We start from the raw sequence: 27,851 nt of genomic DNA, 5'->3' as shown, positions 1-27,851 counted from the left end.
AGGGGTCACTTATAAATTAGAGATTGATGGTGAAAACGGGCATAACACACGCATCACAGACCTGGAGGTGGTGGAGCGGAGAAACCCTATGCTACTGACCGCCTTCAGCCTGCGGCCGGGCTCGGGAGGCCGAGGTTAGTAGATAAGAGCCGTTTTCCAGCGAAGCGGAGACGAGCGGCATAGCGGGCAGGTTATTTACACGAAAGCGGAGCGGATCGCCGCTCAACAGTTTCTTCACTTCTGAAGTATCCCAGCATCTGACGTAACAAAAACACACTTATGCCGCATCGGTCATTCATTGTTCTTAGTTTATCCGGGATGTGTTTAATTTTGAGAACGAGGGGCAAACCAGTTTGTGACTTATTCCCGGTCCCTTTTATTAGTTAGTTGAGCATTCAAAATAATAATAAACGTTTTTATACTAACTTTGTTCTTTTGAGTTTTCCTGGCTTTTCAACGTGCTATATGACGTGCCGTTGGCTGTACTTACTTGTACGTTTCCAGGTCGCTGGAATGGAGGCGACGGTGTTATCAGAGAGTTAGTCTTCCGTCGCACAGTGCAGCTCTCAGTATTAACTGAGAGACGCGCCTTCCAGCCCTATGGGATGAATGGTGAGCTCGGTTTCTATATTGTTCTAAACTTTCATGGTCACTAACAGAATAAATAAGAATAGCTTGCAACAGTGCCGAGATATCGGAAACTCGAAATTAAGGTACATGGTAGCAATCCCGCCAATAATATAATTATTGGGTTTCTATATAGCTTACAGTAGTGCATAAAGATCAATCAATAACTCAATAGTTTCGGTGTCGGTCTGCCAATTCCGGACTTACCGAAAACAACTATTCTTGACTTCATATTGGCCACACCTTAAATTTTGTCCTTAATAAAATTATCATGATTTTTACTATGAATGAATGTCTTATGCCGCCTTAATCTCTTTAATTGACCTGTGCTTGACTGGCAGAGAATGCCACCTAGCATTAAGTCCGCCACTGTATTATGTTAAAAAGTATAAATAAATAAATAAATGTTACGCTACTATTTCGTATTTCCAAACTACATTGCCTACATTCTTGTATCTTTATTAGATCAAACCAAATCCTCCATTCGCCTCTGGTAATTTAAAGAGGTTTGTAACTTTTGCTCCTGCAGTGGAGACTTATAGGCCAAAAGAGAGGGTTCTTTATACCATACCTTTATAGGAGGGGAGCCGGGCGCGAGAGGGCTCAACTTATTGCAGCGGGCCGACGGCCGACTTATCAACTTGGGAGCAAAGAGTTCTGTCGTGGCGTACCCGGGAGTAAGTAAATAATAAATATAATAAGAAATAAATATCCTTGGACATTTACACTGCGCTTCTAGTCCCAAACTGGGTACTAAAGCCTGGTCCGTGAGATCAATTCAAAGATGATAGTATTCATTCATACTCATGACATGCCTCTAGGAATGTTGGGATATCGATATTGCTCATGAGTCTAAATATAAATACCAGAAAGGATAATAATGTAGTTTTTAAAAGTGTTTCCTGTAAAAACAAAAAACTGACAAAGCCTAAAGGTGATTGAGATTTCAACACCAGCCACCAGCTTTCGAAATGTTGCTAGAGACGTGTATAGGTGCTCTGTAAAAGGCCTAGTCACGAATTAAGTATTTGAACCTTCCTAAAAGATTTATCTTGAATATTAACTAGTTATAAATAAATAAAAAAAACATACGGGTCGAATTGAGAACCTCCTCCTTTTTTTGAAGTCGGTTGAAAATAAATAAATAAATAAATATCATTTCTACAGTTTTTTATGTGCTATACTTTCAACTTATCCCAAATTCATTCTCTCCTACAGGACAAATACATAATGAACTCGCCCGGAGGCGGTGGGTACGGGAGACCCGACGCCACTACCGGTGACGCACAAACTGACAAACAATACAGTGAGTTCCTCGAGAGAGGCAGCGTTTACGAGTACAGGAGTGCGCAGGAGTCGGTATAAGTTTTTTTTTAATCTACTAACTTTTACTTTTATGCCAAATATTTTTTTAACTTGTTAAGTACATAAAATATTTTACAGATATAAAATAGAGTAGAAAAACCCTTTATCAATAAGAACATAAGATTTTACAAAATATACAGGGTGTCCCAGAATGGGTGAATCAAACTGCTAGGGGAGGTAGCTCTACTAATGTACTATCCCTAAAAATATGAAAAAAAAATTGAGTTTGGATTTTTTTTAAATAAAATGTTCTAAACTCTAAATCTAGTCCTTATTTTCAAAAGTTTGTTTACAGATAAACGAAGCGATCATGTACAATTTTATTAATATTTGTAAGAAAAAAGTACAAATAAACTCCAAACGCAGCAATTTTAGCCAGATACTTAGGCAAAGCTGATTTATTTTCACTTTAAAAAAAAAATGTTTTTTGTGTCCTTATGCGCTTTATTTTTTTTTCATATTTTTTAGGGATAGTAAATTAGTAGAGTTACCTCCTCTAGCAGTTTGATTTACCCATTCTGGGACACCCTGTAGAATAGGGTAGAGAAACCTTTTATCAAACAAATTAATTAAACAAAAACGTTTGTCTATGGGTGCTATAATGTGTTTTGTTACCGTATGTATGTAAAACGAATATGATAAAATATAATGAAATCAGTGAATTATTACATAATAAGAAATACAAATAAAAATAATTATTGTTTGTTGATATTTATATTTGCTTATAATATTTATGGCCATAATTGTTGAATATTTACATTATTTTTATTATTATTTTTAGTAACAATTGCATAACTTTGTGATAAATACAATAATAATCAATTTATAAAAATATAATATTACAATATGAAATATAAGTACAATTTTAGTAACAATTTATGTTTATTTACAATTTAATTTTAAGACAGCATTTTGAATATTGTTTAAAGTTATAGATATAATCATGTTACAAAAATAAATATTGCTTAAATTTAATATCGCTTTCATTTATTTTACAGAATAACAAATGCTAGGTTTTTATCTCTAATCCGGATCAAGAAATCGCAGTTGCTACTTAGATTGCAACACAGACGGACGTGTTTTCTGTAATGCTAGTCTAAGAAATAATGTATTACAAAATTTACAATGTCTCTTGTATACTATTAGGCAATGATATTTTTTGTCTTTTCAGATCACGATAGTATCATATCGATTGATAAACTATCAATTATCGATATTTTTCATAATTAGGCACAACACAAATTACTAATTAAAATATACGAGTATCAAGAAGTCAAGATGCATAATAGTTTTTGACACTGCACTACATCCATACAAATCTTACACAATTTCCACTGTGGCTACCGGACTAGACAAACTAGAAGACTAGTTCTTGGATCGAAAAGATAACACCACACTGCTTTTGTCCATATAACTTTCACAATTTCACTGTCTACAGCCGAATCTTCCTCAAATTCTGCTCCAAATGCCGATCAATGTTGTCGATGTCCCCCGACAGCTCGTGACGTCAGGCCTGGTGGTCGCCGGCCGCTGCTAATGCCTCTCTGTTTTCATACGCCCAGAAACCACGCAATTCCAGCAGTATGGACACGGCTGTGTGTCCGTGGCCGCTTCGGACCAGGTCTTGGGTCAATGAGCGAGCACTAGTTTTTGAAGAATCTACAGTGAGGAAACTCTTGGCCTGAATCTCACCTGATGGAGTCATGATGGAGCTGAAGACGGAAGAGAGCTTCACCAGGAATCCTCAACCATTGAAGAACTGGCTATCTTACTTCCAACTGCCGGAGCGAGCATCTGATGGAAAGTGATGATGAGGCTGAAGGTGGAAGCAAGCTTCACCTGGAATCCTCAATCACAGAGGAATTGGCTATTTCACTTCCAACTGCTGGAACACAACATTGCTCGTTCCACTTTTATACTAGTTCTTGAAGCGAGAAGACAACACCACACTGATTTTGTCCATATAACTTTCACAATTTCACATTCTACAGCCGAATCTTCCTCAAATTCTGCTCCAAATGCCGATCAATGTTGTCGATGTCCCCCGACAGCTCGTGACGTCAGGCCTGGTGGTCGCCGGCCGCTGCTAATGCCTCTCTGTTTTCATACGCCCAGAAACCACGCAATTCCAGCAGTATGGACACGGCTGTGTGTCCGTGGCCGCTTCGGATCAGGTCTTGGGTCAATGAGCGAGCACTAGTTTTTGAAAAATCCACATCCACAACGAGGAAGCTCTTGGCCTGCATCTGATGGAAAGTGATGACCCAAGGAGATATGTAAAGTGCCCTATAAAGGCTACCTTTTCTTTTTTTATATTTGACGTTCATAAGTGCCACTTGTGGTCTAAACTGAATAAATATTTTTGATTTTGATTTTGAATGAGGCTGAAGGTGGAAGCGAGCTTCACCCGGAATTCTCAACCACAGAGGAACTGGCTATCTTACCTCCAGCTCTGGAGCGAGTATCTAATGGAAAGTGATGATGAGGTTGAAGGTGAAAGCGAGATTTACCCGGAATCCTCAACCACAGAAGAACTGGCTATTTTACTTCCAACTGCTGGAACACAACATTGCTCGTTCCACTTTTATACTAGTTCTTGAAGCGAGAAGACAACACCACACTGATTTTGTCCATATCACTGTTACAATTTCACTTTTCTACAGCCGAATCTTCCTCAAATTCTGCTCCAAATGCCGATCAATGTTGTCGATGTCCCCCGACAGCTCGTGACGTCAGGCCTGGTGGTCGCCGGCCGCTGCTAATGCCTCTCTGTTCTCATACGCCCAGAAGCCGTGCAATTCCAGCAGTATGGACACAGCTGTGTGTCCGTGGCCGCTTCGGACCAGGTCTTGGGTCAATGAGCGAGCACTAGTTTTTGAAGAATCTACAGTGAGGAAACTCTTGGCCTGAATCTCACCTGATGGAGTCATGATGGAGCTGAAGACGGAAGAGAGCTTCACCAGGAATCCTCAACCATTGAAGAACTGGCTATCTTACCTCCAACTGCCGGAGCGAGCATCTGATGGAAAGTGATGATGAGGCTGAAGGTGGAAGCAAGCTTCACCTGGAATCCTCAATCACAGAGGAATTGGCTATTTTACTTCCAACTGCTGGAACACAACATTGCTCGTTCCACTTTTATACTAGTTCTTGAAGCGAGAAGACAACACCACACTGATTTTGTCCATATCACTGTTACAATTTCACTTTTCTACAGCCGAATCTTCCTCAAATTCTGCTCCAAATGCCGATCAATGTTGTCGATGTCCCCCGACAGCTCGTGACGTCAGGCCTGGTGGTCGCCGGCCGCTGCTAATGCCTCTCTGTTCTCATACGCCCAGAAGCCATGCAATTCCAGCAGTATGGACACAGCTGTGTGCCCGTGGCCGCTTCGGACCAAATCTTGGAGCGTGATACGGGAAGGGTGCTGCGGTCGGATCATGTCGAAGATTTCGTCTTTGACGTCGTCGAAGTTCACTGGCTCGGCGCCGTGGGCGATCATTTGCTCTTGGATTGCCTGGAAAATTAAAAATATACTCTTTATTTTCTGCATAAAACTGATAACTGGACATCTTTTACAGCAAATTAAGAGCAATCCAGTTTTGCGGGATCCAGTAATCTAGGATTCTGCAAAACTGGACGGTCAAGTGACTACACAAAATTATTAAAAATTCCAAATTAGAGCAATTCAGTTCTATGCGGGACACTGCAAACGGGTATATCTCCTCGTCCTTTGGACAATGTCCCCTTTTCTCTCGGACAAGGTCCCCTTTTCTCTCGGACAAGGTCCCCTTGTCTGTCAGACAATGTGCCCCTTGTCTCTCGGACAATGTACCCCTTGTCTCTCGAACAATGTGCCCCTTGTCTCTCGGACAATGTGCCCCTTGTAGCTCGGGCAATGTCCCCTTGTCTGTCAGACAATGTGCTCCTTGTCTTTCGGACAATGTGCCTCTTGTCTGTCAGACAATGTGCCCTTGTCTGTCAGATAATGTGCCCCTTGTCTTTCGGACAATGTGCCTCTTGTCTGTCAGACAATGTGCCCCTTGTCTCTCAGACAATGTGCCCTTTGTAGCTCGAGCAATGTGTCCCTTGTCTCACGGACAATATCCCCTTGTCTTTCGGACAATGTGCCCCTTGTCTTTCGGACAATGTGCCCCTTGTCTTACGGACAATATCACCTTACCTTGAAGAAATAATTTAGTGTGAAAGCGTCCAGATACCCCTGCGAGTTGATGTCCAACACTCGGAACAGATAGGCCAGGGCTGCCGGCTGTTTCCTGTTTTCCAGGGCTAGCACCAGGTCTAAGTAGGTCTTGTAGTCCATTTCCCCGTCGTACGTCAGACATTGTTGGAAGACGCGTTGAAGGAACGCGCGGGTTAGCGTGCCTGACCCGTAGCTGTAAAAAAACAAATTCAAATTCTTTATTACACTAGCTTTTGCACGCGGTTTCACCCGCTTGAAATTTAGTTTGTCACATATCGTCATAATTTATAGCCTATATATTATTCTGGGTTATAAACAATGATACTGTAAAGTTTCATTAAAACCGTTCAGTTTTTTTTGCGTGAAAGAGTAACAAACATGCAGACATCCAAACATCCAGACATCCAAACTTTCGCATTTATAATATTAGTAGGATGGACCAACAGGGAGTATGCAAGGTATACACAATTTATTACATCTATGTATGGATCAAATGATTCTCAATAATTAAATTTTTAATTTTTGTTATCCTTAGGAATGAAAATTAGCGCATTCACCGAACAATTATTGATCTTACAGGCGCCGTACTGGCCGACTTGAGATCCGAGGAATCGAACCCGTGTTCCTCGGATCACGAGTCGGCCAGTCCGACACCTTCACCGTTCGGGTATCGTCGCTTCTTTCCTATTGGCTAGTTTCCTAAAAAAAAAACTTAGTCCGTAAATAACACTATCAAAAAATATTGGACACGTATATTTTTATTTGTCAGTCAAACAAATAATTACGAAGTTATGGTGCGTTGAAGTTCCATCTGACGTCTCGAAGTGCTACACTTTTAAGTACGCCTTGACGTCACGGGCCTCTTCTTATAGGCGCGGTTTATCTCTTTCGTTTTCATTAGATTGAAAAAGGGAAAAATACTTGTCGAGTATTTTTCGAAAAGTTAACTGACGGACTAATTCAAACTCTTGTTTTTTGCCCAGGAAACATCCCTGTGCCCCGATTACGCTAATTTTTAACGTCTCCAATACATACGCGCTACATATGTTTTTCATTCCAGCTGAGGTGAAAATTTGGTATCACGGTAACGGACGTATCTTCCTAGTATTTTCATTGTCACATGAGATATTTAGCTTTACGTTTACGTCTGTGCTTCGTTTCAACTAGCTGTCAAAACGACAACGCGATACGATTTGTCAAAACAGCTGATGTTCGTTCGTCGTCCGGGCACGATGAAGATGAAAATTTTTAGCGTAAAAGGGGGCCCCCTTGACAAGTACATATTGGCTCTGCCAGTAACTCACCCAGCCAGCTCGTTGATGCTCAGCATACCATTGTGGTCCCTGTCCAGGTTGAGATACTGGCCGTAGACTCTTAGGGCAGACGCTGCACTGAACCAGTTCTGTTCTTGCAGCTCCATTGGGAGGTCTTCCTCGCGCAGCTGGAATGAGGGTAGTAGTTTAATAGTTACCGAGTAAAAGTATAGTCTGGTCTGTGAGCACGTAGATTTTTGTCCAATGACCCCAAGCTACCCATCCTTATCGCTCGCGCGTAACTATGTTGCTGTCGCTCTCGCACACTCACTGCGGGCGCCCGTCGCACAGTCGCGACAGCAATATAATTACGCGCGAGCGATAAGGATGGGTAGCTTGGGGTCATTGGACAAAATTCTACGTGCTCACAGACCGGGCTTTAGTTATAAAAATTAAAAGATTAATTGCAAAACATAAGTGACTTATCAAATCAAAATCAAATCGTGTTTAATTTATTGGTTCCGAAAACGGCAAAGTCCGAGTGTTGTGAGTTTTTTCTTCAACGAAATAACAAAATTTTGACTATTTTGAGAAGCTCCTTATTTACAGATTAATATGATGTTTCACTTATTGATAGAGTGTAGCTAGAGAGTCTAATGTAATAACAAGTGAGATGCAGTCTAGGATGCGCTCACCAGTTGGCACCACTGTACAGTGGCCACGACAGTGGCGATAACTAGTGGTAACTGGCGCTTTAAAAAAGGCTTATGGCATTTTCAATCCATTAGTGTGGTGCATCATAGTAGAGTAGGGTCTTCACGCCATGTCGCTTGGCGATTAAATTCGTCGCTACAGTGCAGCAGTGGCGCCAACTAGTGTTATCGTGAAAAGTTTATTACCGGCGGGATTTTAATTTGCAAATACAAGCTTAAATCTTACCTCCAGCAAATCATCCAAGAAAGAACACGACAGCACGTCCTGTATCCTAACGCGTCCCACCCTAAGAGGGTCCAGGAAGAACAGAAACTTCCTGGCTGCGGTGCACACGTAGAACGAGCTGAATGAAGAGTCCAGTCCGTCTAGAGCTGCCAGAGACGGAACCAGCTCGGCTATGTAGCTCTCTAGATCCTGACAAACACATAACCAGATATGTCACAAGTCACAACCTTTGTCAACTGGACGTTCACCCGCAAGGTAGACCGACGACCTGATAAAGGTAGAGGGCGGGCAGGGTAGAAGGCGCTGGATGCAGGCCGCTACCAACCGTGAAATGTGGAAGTCATTGGAGGCCTATGTTGAAATCCAATCAAAAATATTTTATTTATTTTAGACCACTGGTGGCACTTATGAATGTCAAAATATAGTAAATAAAAAAAAGGTAGCCCTTATGGGGCACTTTACAGGTCACCTTATCTTTTGGGCCCTACCAGCGCTTTGAGACAAACATAATTATGGCAAGTGCTGAGAAGAAACGTCGGAACAAACTCAGTCACCACTAGTTGTTCAGCAGTGGATGGAAATGATGATGATGAACCTTTGTCAATGCTACGATTCAACATCAAAACATGTAAATAAACCTCTTGGCCTTATTAAAATCATTTAAAGTGACACTATCTAGGCAGTGATATTTTTAGTCTCTCGCAATTTCATTGCGGGGTTTTCCTTCAATACAAGTGAATAATAAAGGTAGAAATAAACTTCCAACAAGAAAAATCCTTGGTACTGTTTTAGTTTTTATCAAAACCTGCTTCAAGCAACCTTTTAGCATTTTACATAAATAAAGTTTCAGATTTGATAGAACGCATTTAAAAATCCTCTCATACTCACATGTTCCGTAAGGTATCCCTGTCCAGTGACGTCATACAGCGACAGCCCAATCCTCGTTTGTTGTAGCCACACGCGTCGCATGACGTAGTTGAAGAGAGACACACCACGCACGCGGCCCATGCTCCCTTCGGCAGCTTGCAGACGACCAAAAACTTCTGCGGTGAAGTATGGCCTGAATAAATATGGTATTTATTTATTTATTTATTTTTATTGGGCTATCAACATGAGATACAGTATTAAACACAATTAAAAAATAAGGCCAAAGGTCTCTAGCTAACTGCTCCCACACAAACGATAACCACAGCATGCATAATATTATAATGTAAGCAACCCGTGAACTTTACACAACACAATAACATAATATAGTACCTAATTACTTTTAATGTAATGGTTGATGAAGGAGAAATATTTCACAGGTAGGAAGCTACTAGCAAAATTAAAAACATGTTTAGATGTTTTTGCACTATACTTTATCTCAACTGTAAAGATATTTAGTATTTTAAGATCTATAGGTACTTTGAAATCTTATCGGCCATTTCTCATGTTATTTAGGATTTGCCGCCCATATCGAGGCCCCTCAAAGCCTCTAGGCAAGCATTTAGAGGTAGGATACATGCTATTAACTTGTCTATGAGATAAAATTTAATATTGATGTGCTTGCAGCTGATTGTATTGACAGTGACACAGAATAATAATAAGTACTACGGTCTAACGGTTATGCTACAGTTAGAATAAAAATATTGCTGAATGCCCCCCTGAAGATTGCAATAAAATGGAGTAAAAAAAATATCTCAGCTCTCTCATCTCTGGGTACAGAATTATGATAATATTAACCTATATTTAGGTCCAGCCTCATCCCTGATCTTCTTGAACTGAAAATAGTCGATCATCAGCTCGTCATTATTGGACATACTATAACTTCCGTTGGACTTCTCCAGTAAACTCCATAGATGTTTTAATTCGCTATTATCCAGCAATTCTTTGCTTTTTTTCTGCAAAAACTGGGCTCGGGTCTCTTCTCTCAACTTCTGTGCTAAAGTGTCATCGGTTCGGGGAAGTTTGAAGTAGAATTTCGGGATTTTTTTGTACGATTCTTCGTCAGCTTCCAATTTCGGTTTGTAAAGCTGTTTGAATGTTTCGACTTCTATTTTATCGCCTTCTTCTTTTGTTATGCTTGTGCCAGTGTCTGTAAAAACACATGTTAAGTAATTCATAAAATTAAATAGAGTTCACAATAATGTATCTTCTTTGATCAGTCGCCAAGTTCGCACAAAGACGGTTGAAGAATAAATTGCAAAATTATCATTTTAAAGAGTAACCACTAAAGCTTAATGACTTGAATATTCTTTTATATGACAAACATAAACCAAATTATATGTAAATAGTGTGAAAAATGTGTAATTTGAGTGTTTACCATCCAACTTCTTGATGTACTTTCGGAGTCGAGCCTTGAGCTCATTGTTTAGCTTTATTTCACTCTCATCCAAAGGTTTTGCTTCACTCGTGGCATTGTTGTTGACTTTGTCGTCGTTTTTGTTCTTTTTAGCTACGTCCGACATCATTTTCATTTAAAATATGCCTCAAAACATTACGATTTTACTACGCCAAAAACAATTACACTGTTGTCATGGTGACATTTTGATTGTACATGCACGTCTCGTTTCACGCTCGACAAGATTTAGATCTTGTTTACGTTTTAAGATTTATGCATTTCTTAACCATTGTCTTGATTTTTTCCATATTTTTGTTCACTATTATAATAAATCTGAAATTAATAATAATAAAAAACATAAAATAATGTTTATGTTAATTCGTTTATTTATTTTAATGTTTGTTGTAAAACCGTAAACCGAAACGACGTTATTAGTATTAAAAATCATTACTAGATGTCGCTTTTACGCCATTTCCTTTATTTTTGTGAAATTTGTAAAATCTTTTGTATGGAACTAACTAACTAACTAGTTTTGTGAAAATTACACTGAAAGACGATGCACTCACAATAAATTGATTACATGTGTGTATTTCTCATTAAAAGCTTTATAAACTGTATTTTCCTCAGGTAGTATTATTTTCGAACAATAAATATAATTATGTGGGCGCAGGTCATTCTGTTTTAAATCAAGGTTTAAAAACTATTTATAACTAGCTGCGCCCGCGACTTCGTACGCGTGAAAACCCGTTTTTGCAACATTTTTCATTGTAGCTCTGCTTCTATTACTCGTATCGTGGATGGTATACAGGGTGGAAACGATAAGTGATCTCACTCGATTATTTCTAAACTATACAAGATATTCCAAAACTGGTTACTGATCCTGGAAGTGCTTCATGAGCTCTATCCAACGGTATCAATAATAGGTTACAAAATAAACTGCATCTATCCGAAAATTCAATATTTCCAGCGTCCAGACATTTAGTAAAACCACATAATATTAAAAACTATACAAGATATCCAAAAACTGGTTACTGATCCTGAAAGTGCTTCACGAGCTCTATCCAACGGTACCAATAATAAGTTACAAAATAAACTGGATCTATCCGAAAATTTAATGTTTCCAGCTTCCATACATTTAGTACTGCCACAGTCATGGTACTCATGTTTTGATAATATTATAGCAAGTAAAGCCTAAAACCAATGTTTTCCATTAAATAAGAATGCAATTTACGAATTAATTTTAAGTGTTTATTATAATAAAAAAAAATTAACACTTTTAATATTGTGTGGCAGGCATACATTTAGTATGGAAGCTGAAAACATTGAATTTTCGGATAGATCCAGTTAATTCTGTAATCTATTATTGGTACTGTTTGAAAGAGCTCGTCAAGCACTTTTCAAATCGGTCCAGTAGTTTCTGAGATTAGCGCGTTCAAGTAAACAAACAAACAAACACTTCAGCTTTATAATATTAGTATACGTTTAGAATGTTTCATAGATTGGTATTTGGTACCACAGGTAAAGTTATACACCAGTAATATCTTGGTATAATAAGCATGCTTATAATATCGCAGTGATTATTAGGTAATTATGTACTAAAAAACGATCACAGAATGATAAATTTAGCTAACTAGGCACAAATATTGACATCCGTCCTGCCCATTCTACATTTAAATTTAAATTTTTCGATTAACATAAACATGGTCTTATAACATAGACGTTTTATTTATAAATGCGCCATGCAGGATCATAATTTCCGTCCTAATTAGTGCTAGAACCTGAATAGCATGTGGGGGTAGCTAAATACGTACTTATGGTGGGGTGGTCTGCGATATTGCCGTTTTAGAATTACTATTTTTAGAAAATAAAAGTCCGTAGATGTTTTATGGGTTCTTTTTGCAAAGAGCAATTCAACAAGTAGGTATGTAATATTGGTGTTTAATGTACCTACTCAAACCCCTACTCTTCCCGCGGGTGTCGTAAGAGGCGACTTAGGGTCCACACATCAAACAGAGAACGGGCAGCAGCGCTCTCTGAAAAACATCAATCTTTTAAACTGCGATCTCCAACCCGCCTGCCAAGCGTGGGGATTATGGCAAAACCCTCCACTATAGTGGAGGAGGCTCATAGTCCAGCAGTGGACTGTAAAGGGCTGTTGATGATGATGATGATGATGTACCTACTCAAAAATACGAGACATCTTTTAGAAGATTTGCGTGATTTAAGGCCCATATATTTAAAGTAGGTACCTATTTATGGAGGCATTTCCTTAGGTATTCGAACTTTAGATTTTCCGTAGAAATCTCGTTATATGTATTCAAGAATGTTCGTAGTGAGCTTTAATCACATTGATTACTTTTTCTCAATTAAATATTTATGAATAGTCAACATGGATCATCTCGATCCAATTTAGCTTCATAATAGCTTGAGAAGTTTTCGATTTAATTTCACTGGAATAAGTTGCAATTTTCAGTCAAGAAAAGGACAAATCATACATTAAAATCTCTAAAATAAAATCCTACACTCTTATTTCACTATACCTAATAATTACGATCCTTAATATCACCCACGCTATGTGGTTCCACTTCCATCATCAACTTTCTTCTACACTTTTCATATTTCCCATAATTGAACAAAACTTATGGTTTGATCTTGGCCCACTTTGACAGTATCACAATGGCAGCGCTGCGGTGAGCTACGTGCGCTGTTGCAAGTGAAACTTATTGGGTGATACGGATGTAGGTTTTACTAGAAGTAACTTGTTCTGAAACATTGTTTACATCTCAATAATGAGCTGGATAAAAACGGGCCTGAAAACTTTCATGAGTACTCTTTTCTGTGCAATAAAGTTTTTTAAATAAACATAGACATACTTGAGCGCTATTTAAGTCATAAAATTGATTTGTTTTCACAGCATAATCGCTTTTACACGGCTGTCGTCTAAGTATAGCTACATGAAAAAAAAAGAAACTAGAAATAGTTTTCAATTTCAATTGAAGAGTAAGTATAAGATAAGTACTATCCCCTTTTTTTAATTATCAAGATTTTTAACCTTGAGCCTCCTAATTCTTATAGATGCCTCTGTATTCTACATAAATTCATACTTAAGTAGAAGATTAAGCTCATGCTTAAAAATCTTAATTCAGAAACTGGAGTAGGTACACATATTTTAATAATGTAAAATGCACATAAACGATAATTATTTGTCCTTGCAAGACTTAAACTTTTAAGTTTTCTTTTCAGTTATCTTCCAGTATCTCTATGTAATCAGTATCAGTGACATACCGATAGGCAGGAGGCTGCGGTCGCTTTCGCGCTGCGTTAAGGCGGTTAAGGTTTCACTGCGCCCTATGCAAATTACTATATTAATAAAAAATTAATATGTACGAAATAACACATTATCTTCTCTATTGTTTGCAGATTTCACGAGGCACCAATCGTGACAATGTTATGATATGAAAATATAGTTTACTCTATCAAGGTCTGCCTGGAACCGAACATGAGATTTCGTATTTTGTTCAAGATTCATTGCCTACAGCGGAATCTTCAGGAATCTAGCCCAAAATATTGATACCTATTTATTTTTACGATTTGCACGGGAATATTTTTTTGTGTACGCGTACGTAGTCAAAGTAATAATAATAAATACACTTTATTGCACACCAAACAAATAACATAACAGAAAAAAAGGAACACACAAGGTACAATTAGGCGGTCTTATTGCTATGATGCGATTTCTTCCAGACAACCTATGGTGAGGACAGTTACTTGAAACGAATATGAAGGGGAAGGCGGTGTCGACACTGCTGCACTGTACAAAAGTACTGATTGACCTACTTGACTTAAGGTCCTACGTCCCCTAGATGGGGCAGAGGGCGTCCACAACAGTCCTCCATCGCGTTCGGTCTTGAGCTAACTAATTACTAATTGAGTAGGTACTTATAGTGTTGCATAAATAATGAACTGTACTTAATAGAGACGTTATAATTAGTAATTTCTTATGTAGAAAGTAACACCCTCCCATGCATGACGTCATGCTGTAAAACCATATCGCACATGAGTGTACTACACTTTCATGTTCATGCAGTTCAATAAAAGCGTTTTTCTATACATGCAGGATTCGACAAAAACTAAGTAATTAATATCTATGTATTTATGTGATATTGATGTAGAAGCTTTAACAGTGTTGTAGTTTCACCCAAATCCGTTTACGTAAAATAGTAAACAGGCGAATAATATCTATCTATAATCACAAACTTGCATGTTTGGACTATGGTATAGACTAGCTTTTTCTGTCATATATTAAAATTATTTTTTGTATTTGACAAATACACTGGTCATCATAAAAATCGACCCACCCGCGACAAGCACTTTCAAACGTATGCATCCCCACTTCCCACCAATATTACTATACTATATTACCATTTAAAAGCCTAGTTCTAAACTTCATTTCATTAAAGGAAAGGTTTTTACCCCAAAAATGTGTTAACTAACTAATTCATGATACATTTCAATGAATGTGGGAAATATTGAATTGAGATAAAAACATAAAAAGAAAGGAATGTAATGAATCAACATTGGAAAAACTTTCAGAATCCACTCATTTTTAAAATATTGGTTTAATTGTTAATTGAATTCGTCAATCACATATTTGATGATGTTCAACATTTATTATAAGTGAAATGACAAATAAATTAACTGAGTTACAGTGATCAGGCACATTTCACTTTTATCAGAGTAATCAAAAGCAAAATTTATCGCAGATTGGAATTTTCAATTATCTTATTTTACTTGCGGTTTATTTTAAAAGTAGATAAATCAATGAATAAGTTTTGAAAATACGAGTATTTTCTACATCAAAATAACATTAGGTATACAGGGTGGAAACGATAAGTGATCTCACTCGATCATTTCTAAAAAACTGGTTACTGATCCTGAAAGTGCTTCATGAGCTCTATCCAGCGGTACCAATAATAGGTTACAAAATAAACTGGATCTACCCGAAAAATCAGTATTTCCAGCTTCCATACATTTTGTAAAACCACATAATATTAAAAACTATACAAGATGTCCAAAAACTGGTTATTGATCCTGATAGTGCTTCACGAGCTCAATCCAACGGTACCAATAATAAGTTACAAAATAAACTGGATCTATCCGAAAATTCAATGTTTCCAGCTTCCATACATTTTGTACTGCCACAGTCATGGCACTCATGTTTTGATAATATTATAGCAAGTTAAGCCTAAAACCAATGTTTTCCATTAATAAATTTAAATAAGAATGCAATTTACGAGTTCATTTTAAGTGTTTATTATAATAACAAAATAACACTTCTAATATTGTGTGGCTGGCATACCTACATTTAGTATGGAAGCTGAAAACATTGAATTTTCGGATACATCCAACTGATTCTGTAATCTATTATTGGTACCGTTTGAAAGAGCTCGTGAAGCATTTTTAGGATCAGTAATCAGTTTTTCAATATCTCGTATAGTTTAGAAATAATCGAGTGAGATCACTCTTATCGTTTCCACCCTGTAGGTATATCTGCCTTAATTAAACTGCAATACGATTTTCTGTTTTGCTATTTGAATCTGACTGATTCTATCATATTTAAAACATGTTTTTTTTATCCCCTTAGGGGTGGAGTTTCTTAAAATCCTTTCTTAGCGGATGCCTACGTCGTAACATCTATCTACCTGCATGCCAAATTTCAGCCCGATCCGTCCAGTGGTTTGGGCTGTGCGTTGATAGATCTCTATGTCAGTCAGTCAGTCAGTCACCTTTGAGTTATATATATTTAGAAAGTTGCTTTTGCTTTTATAATAATATAATTAGAATGTATAGATGCATTACACGGACCTTGTTTATTTATAACTTACTAATATTTATAATTAACACGCAAGTTTCAAGGAAGCTTTAATTTCCGCCTCGTTGGCCTATATTAATTTTGAATTATGTACTGTTTCCTTTTTATTTTCACAATTTAATTTATAATAAGTGATATGATTGGATTGATCACAATATGCATACACTGATGTAGGTACCTATAACTACAAGCAGTTATATCAAACTCATTATACCAAAATAAAAATTGTTACTTGGGTTAGGCAATAAACTAACATATCATATCTTTAATAAAGCAAAATGTTTTTAAGAATAATTTAGAGCATTTTAGAGCTTGAGTTGTCACTTTGAAAAAACAGCCCAATTTTATTACTTGATATTATGCAAGCTTCATAAAGCTAGAAAATTCGTTCGTTCATTTCAGCCAAATGACGTCCACTGCTGGACAAAGGCCTGCCCAAGGATTTCCATAATGACCGGTCCTGCGTTGCCTCATCATCATCATCATCATCTCAGCCATAGGACGTCCACTGCTGAACATAGGCCTCCCCCAATGCTTTCCATGTTGATCGATTGGTAGCGGCCTGCGTCCAGCGCTTCCCTGCTACCTTTACGATGTCGTCGGTCCACCTTGTAGGTGGACGTCCCACGCTGCGTTTTCCGGTACGCAGCCTCCATTCCAGAACCTTTCTGCCCCATCGGCCGTCAGTTCTGCGTACTATGTGCCCTGCCCATTGCCACTTCAGCTTGCTAATCCGTTGGGCTATGTCAGCGACTGCTGACTGCGCTGCCTGCTAGAAAAAATAAATGATTATACTTATTTCCTATTCAATAACAAATCAAACTCGTAATACAAAGTAACCTTTCTAATACGAGAATAATACTAAAGAAAGTCCGTAACGCATAATTATAATTGCAAAATGAGCTAATTAAGAACAAATTGTACAGAACCATTCGATAACAACACGTAAGGGTTATGCAAAAGTTATGCACGAAATCTCATTATTTCCTATTTAAACGTAATTTTAAGCTGTTAGGACATTGATGAATGGGGTCTAGTTTTAGTATGTAGAGTTGGACATACTAAAACTACCTCCTTATTAATAAAAAGTTACACCCAGGATGAACATTGGATTAAAATGACATTACCATACTAAATGACAATTTAAACCAGAGTTCAACTAGGGTGTAAAAAGTTTGACTTAATTGGTCAGTAAGTAATTGTTTCTTCAGGTTAAAGGCCTTAAGCCTAGAATCTAGGCCTTGACTAGATTTATAGTGTTCATAAAAGGGGTTCGTCTAAAATGAGGAAAAAATCATAATGTCATCCAATGTTATATCTCGTCAATATAAAAACTATGAAATAGGTCATGAAGTGCCTCACTTTTCTTGAGTTTACTATTCATTTATGTTTTTTTAATCTAATGGTTCAGTTAAATAAGCCTGTGAAAAGTTGTAAGTCGACTAACTACACACATATTGGTTTACGTGATTTTTAGCTATTTGAGGTAAGTACACACCCGTGTTAAGGAAACAAATTGTATTATAAAGTGCTTTCTCATAAGTTATAGTTATCGTGTTTTGAAGTTATTTTAGGTAAGCGATGCAGCAAGCAAAGACACAAGTTTTATTCTAAAGACACAGGTTATCTAATATTTACTGTACTTAAAAGTTTTTTGTGTAATAGATAAGAAGGCTACGATATTGTTTCTTAATGAATAACTATCATCAATGCGGGTGATAAAGAAAAATGCGGGTTCCCGATAAGCTTTTAGCTTTTGAAGCTATGACTGTTATCGTAGAGTTGCAATATTATTGTATGAAATGAATCGCAAAGTTTTCTGTGATCCAAATTTTTAACCGACTTATGAAAGGAAAAAGGCTCGTTGTTCTGTAGCTGCTCGTACCATATCTCTTTAATTTTATCGTAAATCTTTTAATGTTCATCAATCTTCTTTAATTCTTGTTATGTACTAAATTACCTATTAAATTACTGTTCTTATGACAACTACATGGGATGCTGAAATTTTTAGTTGAATGTAATCATGAACCGTTCGTTTGACAGTAGTAAGTAGTTCTCTACATAAAAATGACTACTAAAAATTAAAAATATTGCATATAAAATAGTTCATCCCCAATTTTCCACCCTTGGGGGTGAACTATTTTCTTCAAATTCGCATGAAACCACCCTTTTGATAATACCTATTCAACAAAAAAATAATCGTTCAAATTGATTTATAATCGGCGGAGATATTGCGTATAAAAAAGTTCATCCCCAATTTTCCACCCTTGGGGGTTGTTTTTTCTATTATTAAATTTAAATGGGTGGTCCCATTTAAATTTAATAATAGAGGTATTACCTATACGCCGAAAAAAGATTTGTTCAAATCGGTTCATAATTGGCGGAGTTATCGCGTAACAAACATAGAAAAAAAAAACATACTGGTCGAATTGAGAACCTCCTCCTTTTTTGAAGTCGGTTGAAAAGACGCTCTAATTTTGCAAGTAAAAATTGGACAACTTTAGATCAACATGTTAGGTCTGTGATATGCTCGTAATTATTTAATTAATCTTCAACAATCTACTTCAACTCTTGTTTACATTAAACTCTACATATAAAACGCACTGTAAACTGATATATTAGTACATTTTCGCATCTCATTATGTAATACAAGTGAAACTCATAAACCCCATGATCGATGTTACCGGCGCACGCGCACGTTACTAAGTAGAGCGTCTAAAACGCGAGGAAGTTTCATTACATAGCGCATGATTTAACAGTGTTCATCATCATCATCATCAATATTATTTGTTGAGTAAAACGCGTGATTTCTTTTAAAGTAAAAAGTATTGTAACTGAAGTATAAAATTAATGTAGACCATTACGTGATAATGTCATATCTTTTTTGGCTTTTCACAAGGACTTTATTTTTTTACTCAAAAAGAGTTTTCTAAGTCTTATACCTACCTACGTGATTTTCCAGAAATGGATCCGACTCTGCTCATAATAAGAAAACTTCTAATATCAAGGATTTTTAACCTAGTTTTTTTTCTATGTACAGATTTTTAACACACACGCCCTTTAATAATTTTGATACTTTCTGCATTATTTTACCGAACTTTAGTGGGTGAGCTTTAATAGTTTTTAAAATAGAACTGCTTTAGGAGAGAATTGGGACTATTTACGGTACATCCACGACTTCCCTTTTCTATTATGTAGATTTTTGTGTTTATCATACTCGTTTTCCAAATGTAGAGTCATGAGAATAAATTGACGGTAGTAGTAATGTTGGAAACTTTATGCAATTATATTGTTATTTAGAAGTTGTTATTACTTAATAACAACTTGAAAATTAACCATCAAAGGTGATGTTATACCTAAGGTAGTTCCCGGGGCAAGACGAGTTTTTTGTTTCATATCAGCTGTACGTCTCTATAGCCAATAATTAGCGGGTAGACAGAGACCGCGTGAATGTAGAGTCCGTTTTTTGTCACGCAACTCGAAGTTCATCGTAGGGTAGCTAGAGACTTTTTATTTATGTAACCGCAGCCCAGTAGCGGCAATATTGCTACATCAGTAAATTATTTACAGTCTACGCCTCTACAAAAGCTTAATGCGTTTAGCACTTCTGTTAACATAAACCGAATTTCACACTCTCACACAAATTGATAGTAACACAACACGGTATATCACTCATCATACTAAAATCCGTTGCATAATCCACGTAAGAGGTGAGACCGATTCGTATGACAAAAGGCGAGGAAACGAAACGCAAGCGTGAACCGGACCATCCGTTCGCTGCGCGGGCGCCGCTGACTTGCCAAGCCAGTTTCCGCTCTCAGTTATGCGTGAGACGTCGTGGGGCGCGGACGTCTTGCCAACCGCTCCGATCAGTGACAAAAATTAATCGCCGTGCGTTCGGGCAGTGTTCAGTGGTGGCATAACGATTTTACCGTGACAAATAAAGTTTTATGAACACATGTGTTTATAGTACAGTGCAAGGATAAATGCGACACCAAAACACGCAGTTTCTGTAAAGGTAAGCGCTCGCTACGCGGCCGAATTGAGAAGGGCTCTGTTTCTACGAGTCGGTTATCTAGCCGAGTTCTTTTCGAAAGGGTTGAGCAGCAAACTTTTGCAAGGCGGATCGCATTCTGGACCCAGAGACCATTTGTCAACAATTGTGCAATTGAAAATTAAATTTGTTATTGGTGCTCGTTCTGTAAGGCTGATACTGTGGTTTTGTTGAGTTTTTTATGTGGTATTCATTCAAGAAATCTCTTCGGCCTTGTCCAACTTTAGCGGAATGCCAGGCGACTGAAGAAAATGTGAATGTCGGACAGACAGCTCCGGTGCTGTGTATGTAGATATTTGGACCAGTTCTATAACAATGAGTTATATCGGAGTTAGCTAAAGCTAAACTTATCGCTTGAAGGACGACCACAGTTAAGGCTTGTGCAAATCTTTTAACTATAGCTATTACGTATACCTACTTCATCGATAAGTTTAGTTTCAAATCCAATCTTAATATGCCAGCGAACTTGAGTTAAAGTTTTTCATTTAAAGCTTGTATTTGTAGGTAAGTACTCAGTATTACTTAGCCTACACATAACTTCCTTGAATTATTTTATATCAACTTACCATGAAATAGGATTACATTATGTGCTTCTGAATAAGTGTCAAACATGCTAAAACGCTCTCCCAATGTTCTCGAAAAGCTCTAAGTTCTGTAACAGAAAATTCCCAAACAAATATGTAGAGTTCAGCGGTACTACCGACTAAAGTGAACAATAAAACTCAGAAATACAATGAAAATATACCTAGAATCCACACTAACGAGCGGTAGAGCTTTAGAAACCTTTTTGCAAAAGCTCGCGCCAATAAGACCTGAGTGAGTAGGTAGAGCTTTTGTCTCTATTGCCTAAGATTCCGGACTTGGCATTCGCATTTTTAATTGACCTGCCAGTCAAACAAGCGAGTTTACGACTGGGCGGGTTTTAGGTAATTTATGTAGAGTCTGAAATCCAGGTAAATTTGAAATAGACATGAAAAGGATCTTAATCAAATGCAGGTTTAGGAATGGGCAGATTTTCGGTTAGTACCTGAATATGTAGAGTCTTAAATCCAGGTAAAACTGAAACAGGTTTGAAAAGGGTATCAGTCAAGTAGGTTTAGAACTGAGCGGATTTTTTGTGAAATATCTTTGTAAAATATGTAGAGTCTAGTCAAAGTCTAGGTAAAGCTGAAAAAGGTTTCTAAAGGATAGACTCAGGTAAAAAGCAGATTCAGGACTGGGCAGATTATAGGTGAAAATGGATGTAGAGTTACCTACTAAAAATAAACATAAAATTGTTTTCAGAAAATTCCATATTTATTTAAAGAACTTTCTGAACAGTTATTTTGGCACTACGTAAATAAAAATATGTAGAGTCATCTCCAAAACGAAAATTCGAGCTGAAATTGTAGATAAATCTTCCATTGCCTTTCTAGGCAGAATGAGAAATGGTGTTATATTGGAAAATTCATAATTAAATGTAGAGAAAGCTAATTAGCAATTATGCACGAGTTGTTTGTTAAGTGAAGTAAGAAATATGCGATAGATATTAATTAATAAACAATAACAATTTCCAATAATTATGTATTTATAAGAAACTAAACCAAATTATTTTACTGTCTCGTATAGTGTACTCACTATGACTTCGAATATACAGGGTGTTCCAAAATTAGCACGTCAGACTGATTCTAGAGGTAGATGAGCCTAAATCGCACCGAACAGTCATTAAGTTCAGGCATGAATAACTGAAATTGGTCATATTTCATAACTTAAAAAAAATAACGGATTAATTACGGAACACCCTGTATAATTATAAACTAGTACAGTTTTTATGTAGAATTGAGATCACCTACAAAAGGTACCTACAACCATAGAAAAAACTTTACTCTGCTACAAGTTATATCTAAGCAAAAACAGCGAGATTTAATATTGATACGAGTACCTACTTAATTTATCAATACCAGTAATCAACAAAAACTATAGTCACGCAGGTGTAATTATTTTGCTAATGCAAAGTTTCTCACAGACTTAATTAACATAATTAATTATATCAATAAAATCCTTTAGGAATCTTTATGATTAAACACTTTTACTTTTAATTTGATAAGCGAAAGTCCCAGGTATTCTTTGCTTATTAAGCAAATAATAAGTTATTATCTTTATAACGCAATTTCATTAAATATTTACACCTTTTCGTCTCTTCGTTTAGGCTGCGTTGCACCATATTATTTTTACGTAGTACATTATTATTCTGTGCTATAACAAAAGTCAAAAGTCTGTCAAACTCCATTCGAAAGCACCGCTTAAGATACGGTACGATAAAAAATTACGGTTAAAGTAAGGTGCTGGAACTCAGCCACAGATCTGTAACAAACGCCCATAGGTATTCAAAAACTATGCTTGCTTAAGTGAAGCAGCAAATCGGGCGCACAGCTAGAACTTTGTGATTGGTTCATGTGTCACCCTGTGACTGTGAGACCTCATAGTAATGTTTGTGGATACGGGCGAAAATCAGTTAGAACCTCTGTAACTGACGCTGACTGTCTTTCAGCTAAATATGTCAAAGGATTCTCTCTTTTGATTCGTAATAATTTAGTAAAATGAGTGAGTGACCTTCCTAGTTTATAAATAAATTGCAACTATTATAAATATTGATCTATGATTGATCTATGAACCACTTAGCGCATCAGGGTCATTGCGCCTCTGACCTCATGATCTATCATAATAAATAAATAAATTGTGACCTGGGTCTAACTTGGGTCATGTATTTGACCTGGGATTTTATGTCTCGTAAGTCAAGTTAACATAATTTTGTAAAGACTGTGTATTACAGTTTAGTGTCCTAGACCCCCAATGGTTTGTCCCCAATTAACTACATATTTATAACGTAACTAAATACTTATTTATTTAATAAATAAATGAAAAAAAGTACTAAATTACGAGTATAGCACTCGCCAATAGACTTGAGCTGCATATACAATACTATACAAAAGTATAGTTATCAACGATCTTTATATTTTTATTCATCACAAGACAGGTATTTGACTACAATCGTACCTGGTGTTAAGTGGGATGCAGTCTAGGATGGTACAGCCCTGTAAGTGACTATTCAGTATTCACTCTCGCCTTGAAAATTTCTTCAGGAAATCCTTGATGAGATAAAACTTGGTTTATTCTAATCACATAAAAAAACTGATAAAACTCATTTATTTTTTGCAAGTAGGCTTTTACAAAGCGCTTTTTCATACATAGAAAGTTCGCTGTCAATGTCCTTTATTTTGCAAAACCAAAGACTATCGTTGCCTAGCTGCCTATATTTGCACAAATTTCATCATCATCATCATCATCATCATTTCAGCCATAGGACGTCCACTGCTGAACATAGGCCTCCCCCAAAGACTTCCATGTTGATCGATTGGTAGCGGCCTGCGTGGCTGCGCCAGCGCTTCCCCGCTACCTTTACGATGTCGTCGGTCCACCTTGTAGGTGGATTTGCATATTTATTGTTTCCTAATCGTCCTAAAACGTGTTTATTTCTTCTACATGATAAGTCTTGAAAAGTATATTATCAAACCCATTTCTCAACATTATCTAAGCTTACACTCGACAAGTCTAGTTTTTGTACAGGAAAGTATTGAATAGGAATAGGACGCATCTGCGGACCAAATATGGATGTAAACGTGTTCTTATAGTGTAATAGTTTAACAACATTGTTGCTTGAGCAAAGATAGGATTGAAGAAAAATAATGTTGGGAGTTAAAACGCTATGGTTCAAGCCTTGATGGTGATGATGAAAGGCCATAAGGCATTCTTTGCCGTATTTAAAAATGCCAAAAAATTAATAAAGATTAACTAAGGCTGGGTTGCACCATCTTACTTTAACTTTGACAAACGTCAAAAATCTGTCAAACTCCATACAAAATACATCGGTTATCGTTATAGTTACGGTCAAAGTGAGGTGGTGCAACTCAGCCTAGGAGTAGCTCGCCAATACCAGACTGTACGAATGTACCTACCTACTCAGACATAAAAAAAGAATACTCATATTATTTATTTGTTCAATGTTTTTGTACCAATTTATGTATTTTACTACTTTTACAATAGCTTTTGCTTCTAGCGGAAGTTGAACCTGTAACCGCATTAGTAACTTTTAGTCCTATTTGGGACACCAGTAGATTGTTGTCATTAAATGTGTTAAATTAAAGTTTTAAGCTAAAATAAAATTTATAAGTATAGATTTTGATTTCAATTTGGTTTTAAAAATCGATTATCATCCAAAGCAAATAATTGAATCACCTCACCAGACGAAAATAAAATTCAATAAACTGACTCATTCCAAATATTTTAGAGTCATTAGAGGGAAACGACCTGTGACTGTATACTTTTGCGATAACACTATAGAATTTAATATAATAAACTAAGCATTTGCGTATCAATAAGATAAAAATACCGGTTTGAGATATGTTTTGGTTACATCTTTAAAAAATCATCAAAAATTCTTAATAGTGTCCCTTATTTCATATTTATTTTAGTGCTATTATTAGTAATTTGTTTACAAATAATCCATGGTATTGGTATTTCTACAAGTATCCTACCTAAGCTAAACATAAAAAATATTATGTACTCATCCCCATAAAGGGTTCGTTCGTTCGTTTCAGCCGAAAGACGTCCACTGCTGGACAAAGGATTGAAGAAGGATGCTCCCCCAAGGATTTTCACTAAGACCCCATAAACTTTTCTATAACAAAAAAATTAAAAATATCCAAAAGCTCTCTATATTTATACAAAAACATTTATCCAGCACTGTAAACTTTAGTTTTATACAATATCCAAGATATTTCCTTCATGAATTATGTTGAATGTTCATACTGAGTAGATATTTTTATAAAAACCATGACGAAGACCATTCAATGAATGCAATTAAAAGTTTGTAAAAATGTTAAATTTTTACAACCGCAACCATTTTTGATTTGCAACGGTGGCGTATCGCAAAAAAACTGGTCATTTTTAATAATATACTTAAATGAATTATTTATGTTGAAATGGCATCTGGACTTTGATATGTACTTGTCATTGCCCCAGGTTTAAATAGTGGGGATTTCAATAAATAAGCTTTGTGCATATTCTTAGGAAATTCCGAATTAATCATATTCCTAAGAACATAGGAAGTCAATATCTCAACAAATAATAACCTTGATATTTGGAAAGATCAGCATTTCACAGGAAAAATTGTTGTACGTTTCGCAGAAATTATGTTCTTATAGACTAACAAATACCTAGATATTATGTATAAAATGATTGTTTACTATTTAAGGTTATAATTACATTTTAAAATATTACTGGTAAGTTGCTACTATCGGTAATTGATACGTAAATGTTTTTTTAATCTATCCATCCATCCCAGCCTTAGGGCTGAGTTGCTTTAACTTCATTCATCTTACTTTAACTTCAACAAACTTCAAAAGTCTGTCAAACTCCATACAAAAAATACCGGTTATTGTGTAAGGTACTGTTTAAGTAAGATGTGCAACTCAGCCTAAGACATTATGCCAATGTTTGGTTGATAAGACAATGCAATTTCAATTCCTCATCAAACTCAAGAAAGGATTCATGCAGGCTGTGTTTGTCCCATTGTCCCAAAATTCACGCTTGAATTTGAATCGAGTTTGAACTTCGTTTCATAATACTATCTCAAACCCAGTTTACCAAACCGGTTGCATGTTTACCTTTTTAAAGATGATCAAATAAAAACAAATCGCCGCCATTTTTAACAGTTAAAGTGAATGAAGTTCGTATATTCACTTTATTAAGGCAGTGGGTTTGTTTTCCGATCAGTTTAATAAAAATTGTGTGGGATGTTGATGATTCTGACCATTTTTAGGATGGGTGCAATCAGGCAAATTAACCTGACTTCTTTAGGATTAACTTGTCCAATGTGCAGTTTTAATTCTGTCATAACTGTCAAACATGACATTTAAGACGTATCCTTGATTAAGGCTGGGTTGCACCATCTTACTTTAACTTTAACAAACGTCAAAAGTCTGTCAAACTCCATACAAAAAACACCGGTTATGGTTAAAGTCACGGTTAAAACAAAGTGGTGCAACTCAGCCTAATTGAGGGTCTCTCATTTCGGACTCAATTCTAAAAGTAACAAACTCAAATTGTATTCATCCCTTTTTTGTAAGTGCGCATGAATTAAACGAATTGATAAGATATAAGCTAAAATATCGTATTTTTCAGATTTTAACCAACAACTAGACAAAAAGTAGAGTATAAGATATAAAAATGTCTAGTTCATAAATTATAGAGTATACGTTTAGCGAATGCTAATTTCTGACCTACTTGGCCTAGAAACTACTTTAAGACAGGACGTGAGTGAGGCCAAAGGCCGGAAAAATTGCAAGCGCATCCTACATAATGTGTAGTGATATTATTGATCTAGATTTGTTTATTTAACCTATGTAATGTAACAAAAAAATCGTTTTACAAAGTTTCGCTTCGAACGGACGACGTGAGTGCACGTCATGCTGTGGCATCATAAAAGAGCTATTTTTTCGCATTAAAAATGTAGGTTTTGATGTGCTATTAATTGTATTTAATTTAATTATTACCATCAGTAGGCCTAAGATGCGCGCCGTGATAACTTTTATCGGAGTCAAAATGTATGGGGAAAATCGATAAAATAGCGTGATAACCGCTTATCGCGTTGCGCATCTTAGGCCTACAGGTGATCCATCTTCTCGTTTTTTTCCTGTACCGTAAAAAAAGCTTCTCGCTTCATTATACTTTTTGAACAAATTGTAGAGTCATGCTTATTTTGTTTGCGAAAAACAACATTAAATACTTAAAAAAACTCTTAAAACCTATTCAATCCAATCAAACGTACTTTCTAAGAGAATCCCAATCATGAAATTGGCACTACTTCCACCTCTCGTTCCTACCACTGCAAATCCTGTGTAGCCAGGATTTACGGCTTGACCGCCAATAAAAGTCCATCTAGTCTGTAATGATTGGTTTAAGTATTGAAATTCAAGCAATTTAAAGCTTTATGTCTTAGATTGAATCAAATGTTGAGCTTCGTCTGTAACACGGATCTTAAGCCTTGTTCGCACTAGTTGAGTAATTTAGTCAAGTAGCGAGTAAATTAGTGGCTAAACGTGTCTGAACAACAAGAACTTAGTCGAAAGCTACTAAATTGTTTATTCGTGCCAACACTGCCAACCCATTTTGTTCCA

General features: G+C 36.6%; 3 protein-coding genes across 3 annotated transcripts in view; 2 read left to right on the top strand and 1 right to left on the bottom strand.

Moving 5' to 3' along the window:
- LOC114350208 (5-oxoprolinase) overlaps window positions 1–2,107 on the top strand; it is a 44,304-nt gene extending 42,197 nt beyond the window's left edge. Inside the window, exons 27-29 of the mRNA XM_028300915.1 lie at window positions 505–612; window positions 1,207–1,304; window positions 1,846–2,107. Coding sequence (XP_028156716.1) covers window positions 505–612; window positions 1,207–1,304; window positions 1,846–1,992 — 353 coding nt within the window. The 3' untranslated portion in view covers window positions 1,993–2,107. The remainder of the gene's footprint in view (window positions 1–504; window positions 613–1,206; window positions 1,305–1,845) is intronic.
- Window positions 2,108–5,099: 2,992 nt separating this feature from the next.
- Window positions 5,100–10,903, bottom strand: LOC114350214 (serine/threonine-protein phosphatase 2A regulatory subunit B'' subunit gamma). The gene is made up of 7 exons (XM_028300918.1): window positions 10,691–10,903; window positions 10,111–10,462; window positions 9,277–9,448; window positions 8,389–8,577; window positions 7,501–7,637; window positions 6,176–6,389; window positions 5,100–5,509 (listed from the first exon to the last, which is right to left on the bottom strand). The coding sequence occupies exons 1-7, from the start codon at window positions 10,842–10,844 to the stop codon at window positions 5,279–5,281; spliced, it is 1,449 nt and encodes a 482-aa protein (XP_028156719.1). The 5' UTR covers window positions 10,845–10,903; the 3' UTR covers window positions 5,100–5,278.
- A 9,483-nt stretch (window positions 10,904–20,386) lies between these two features.
- Window positions 20,387–27,851, top strand: part of LOC114350207 (uncharacterized) — a 60,333-nt gene continuing 52,868 nt past the window's right edge. The window contains exon 1 of the mRNA XM_028300914.1: window positions 20,387–20,598. The gene's annotated coding sequence lies outside the window, so the exon portion shown is untranslated. The remainder of the gene's footprint in view (window positions 20,599–27,851) is intronic.

Source organism: Ostrinia furnacalis, unplaced genomic scaffold, assembly GCF_004193835.3.
Source record: "Ostrinia furnacalis isolate ACB-3 unplaced genomic scaffold, ASM419383v2 OfSCF0817, whole genome shotgun sequence".
Classification (NCBI taxonomy): domain Eukaryota; kingdom Metazoa; phylum Arthropoda; class Insecta; order Lepidoptera; family Crambidae; genus Ostrinia; species Ostrinia furnacalis.
The sequence above is the reverse complement of the archived record's forward strand: the minus strand, read 5'-3'. Positions and strand labels throughout refer to the sequence as shown.

What these genes read in the sequence shown, in the direction of transcription:
- LOC114350214 (XM_028300918.1), bottom strand. Translation starts at nt 10,844, where the DNA reads ATGAAAATGATGTCGGACGTAGCTAAAAAGAACAAAAACGACGACAAA. An exon ending in TCTTGGATGATTTGCTGGAG is followed by an intron (nt 7,638 to 8,388) that starts GTAAGATTTAAG and finishes CCCTCATTCCAG; the next exon opens with CTGCGCGAGGAAGACCTCCC. An exon ending in CACTAAATTATTTCTTCAAG is followed by an intron (nt 5,510 to 6,175) that starts GTAAGGTGATAT and finishes TTAATTTTCCAG; the next exon opens with GCAATCCAAGAGCAAATGAT.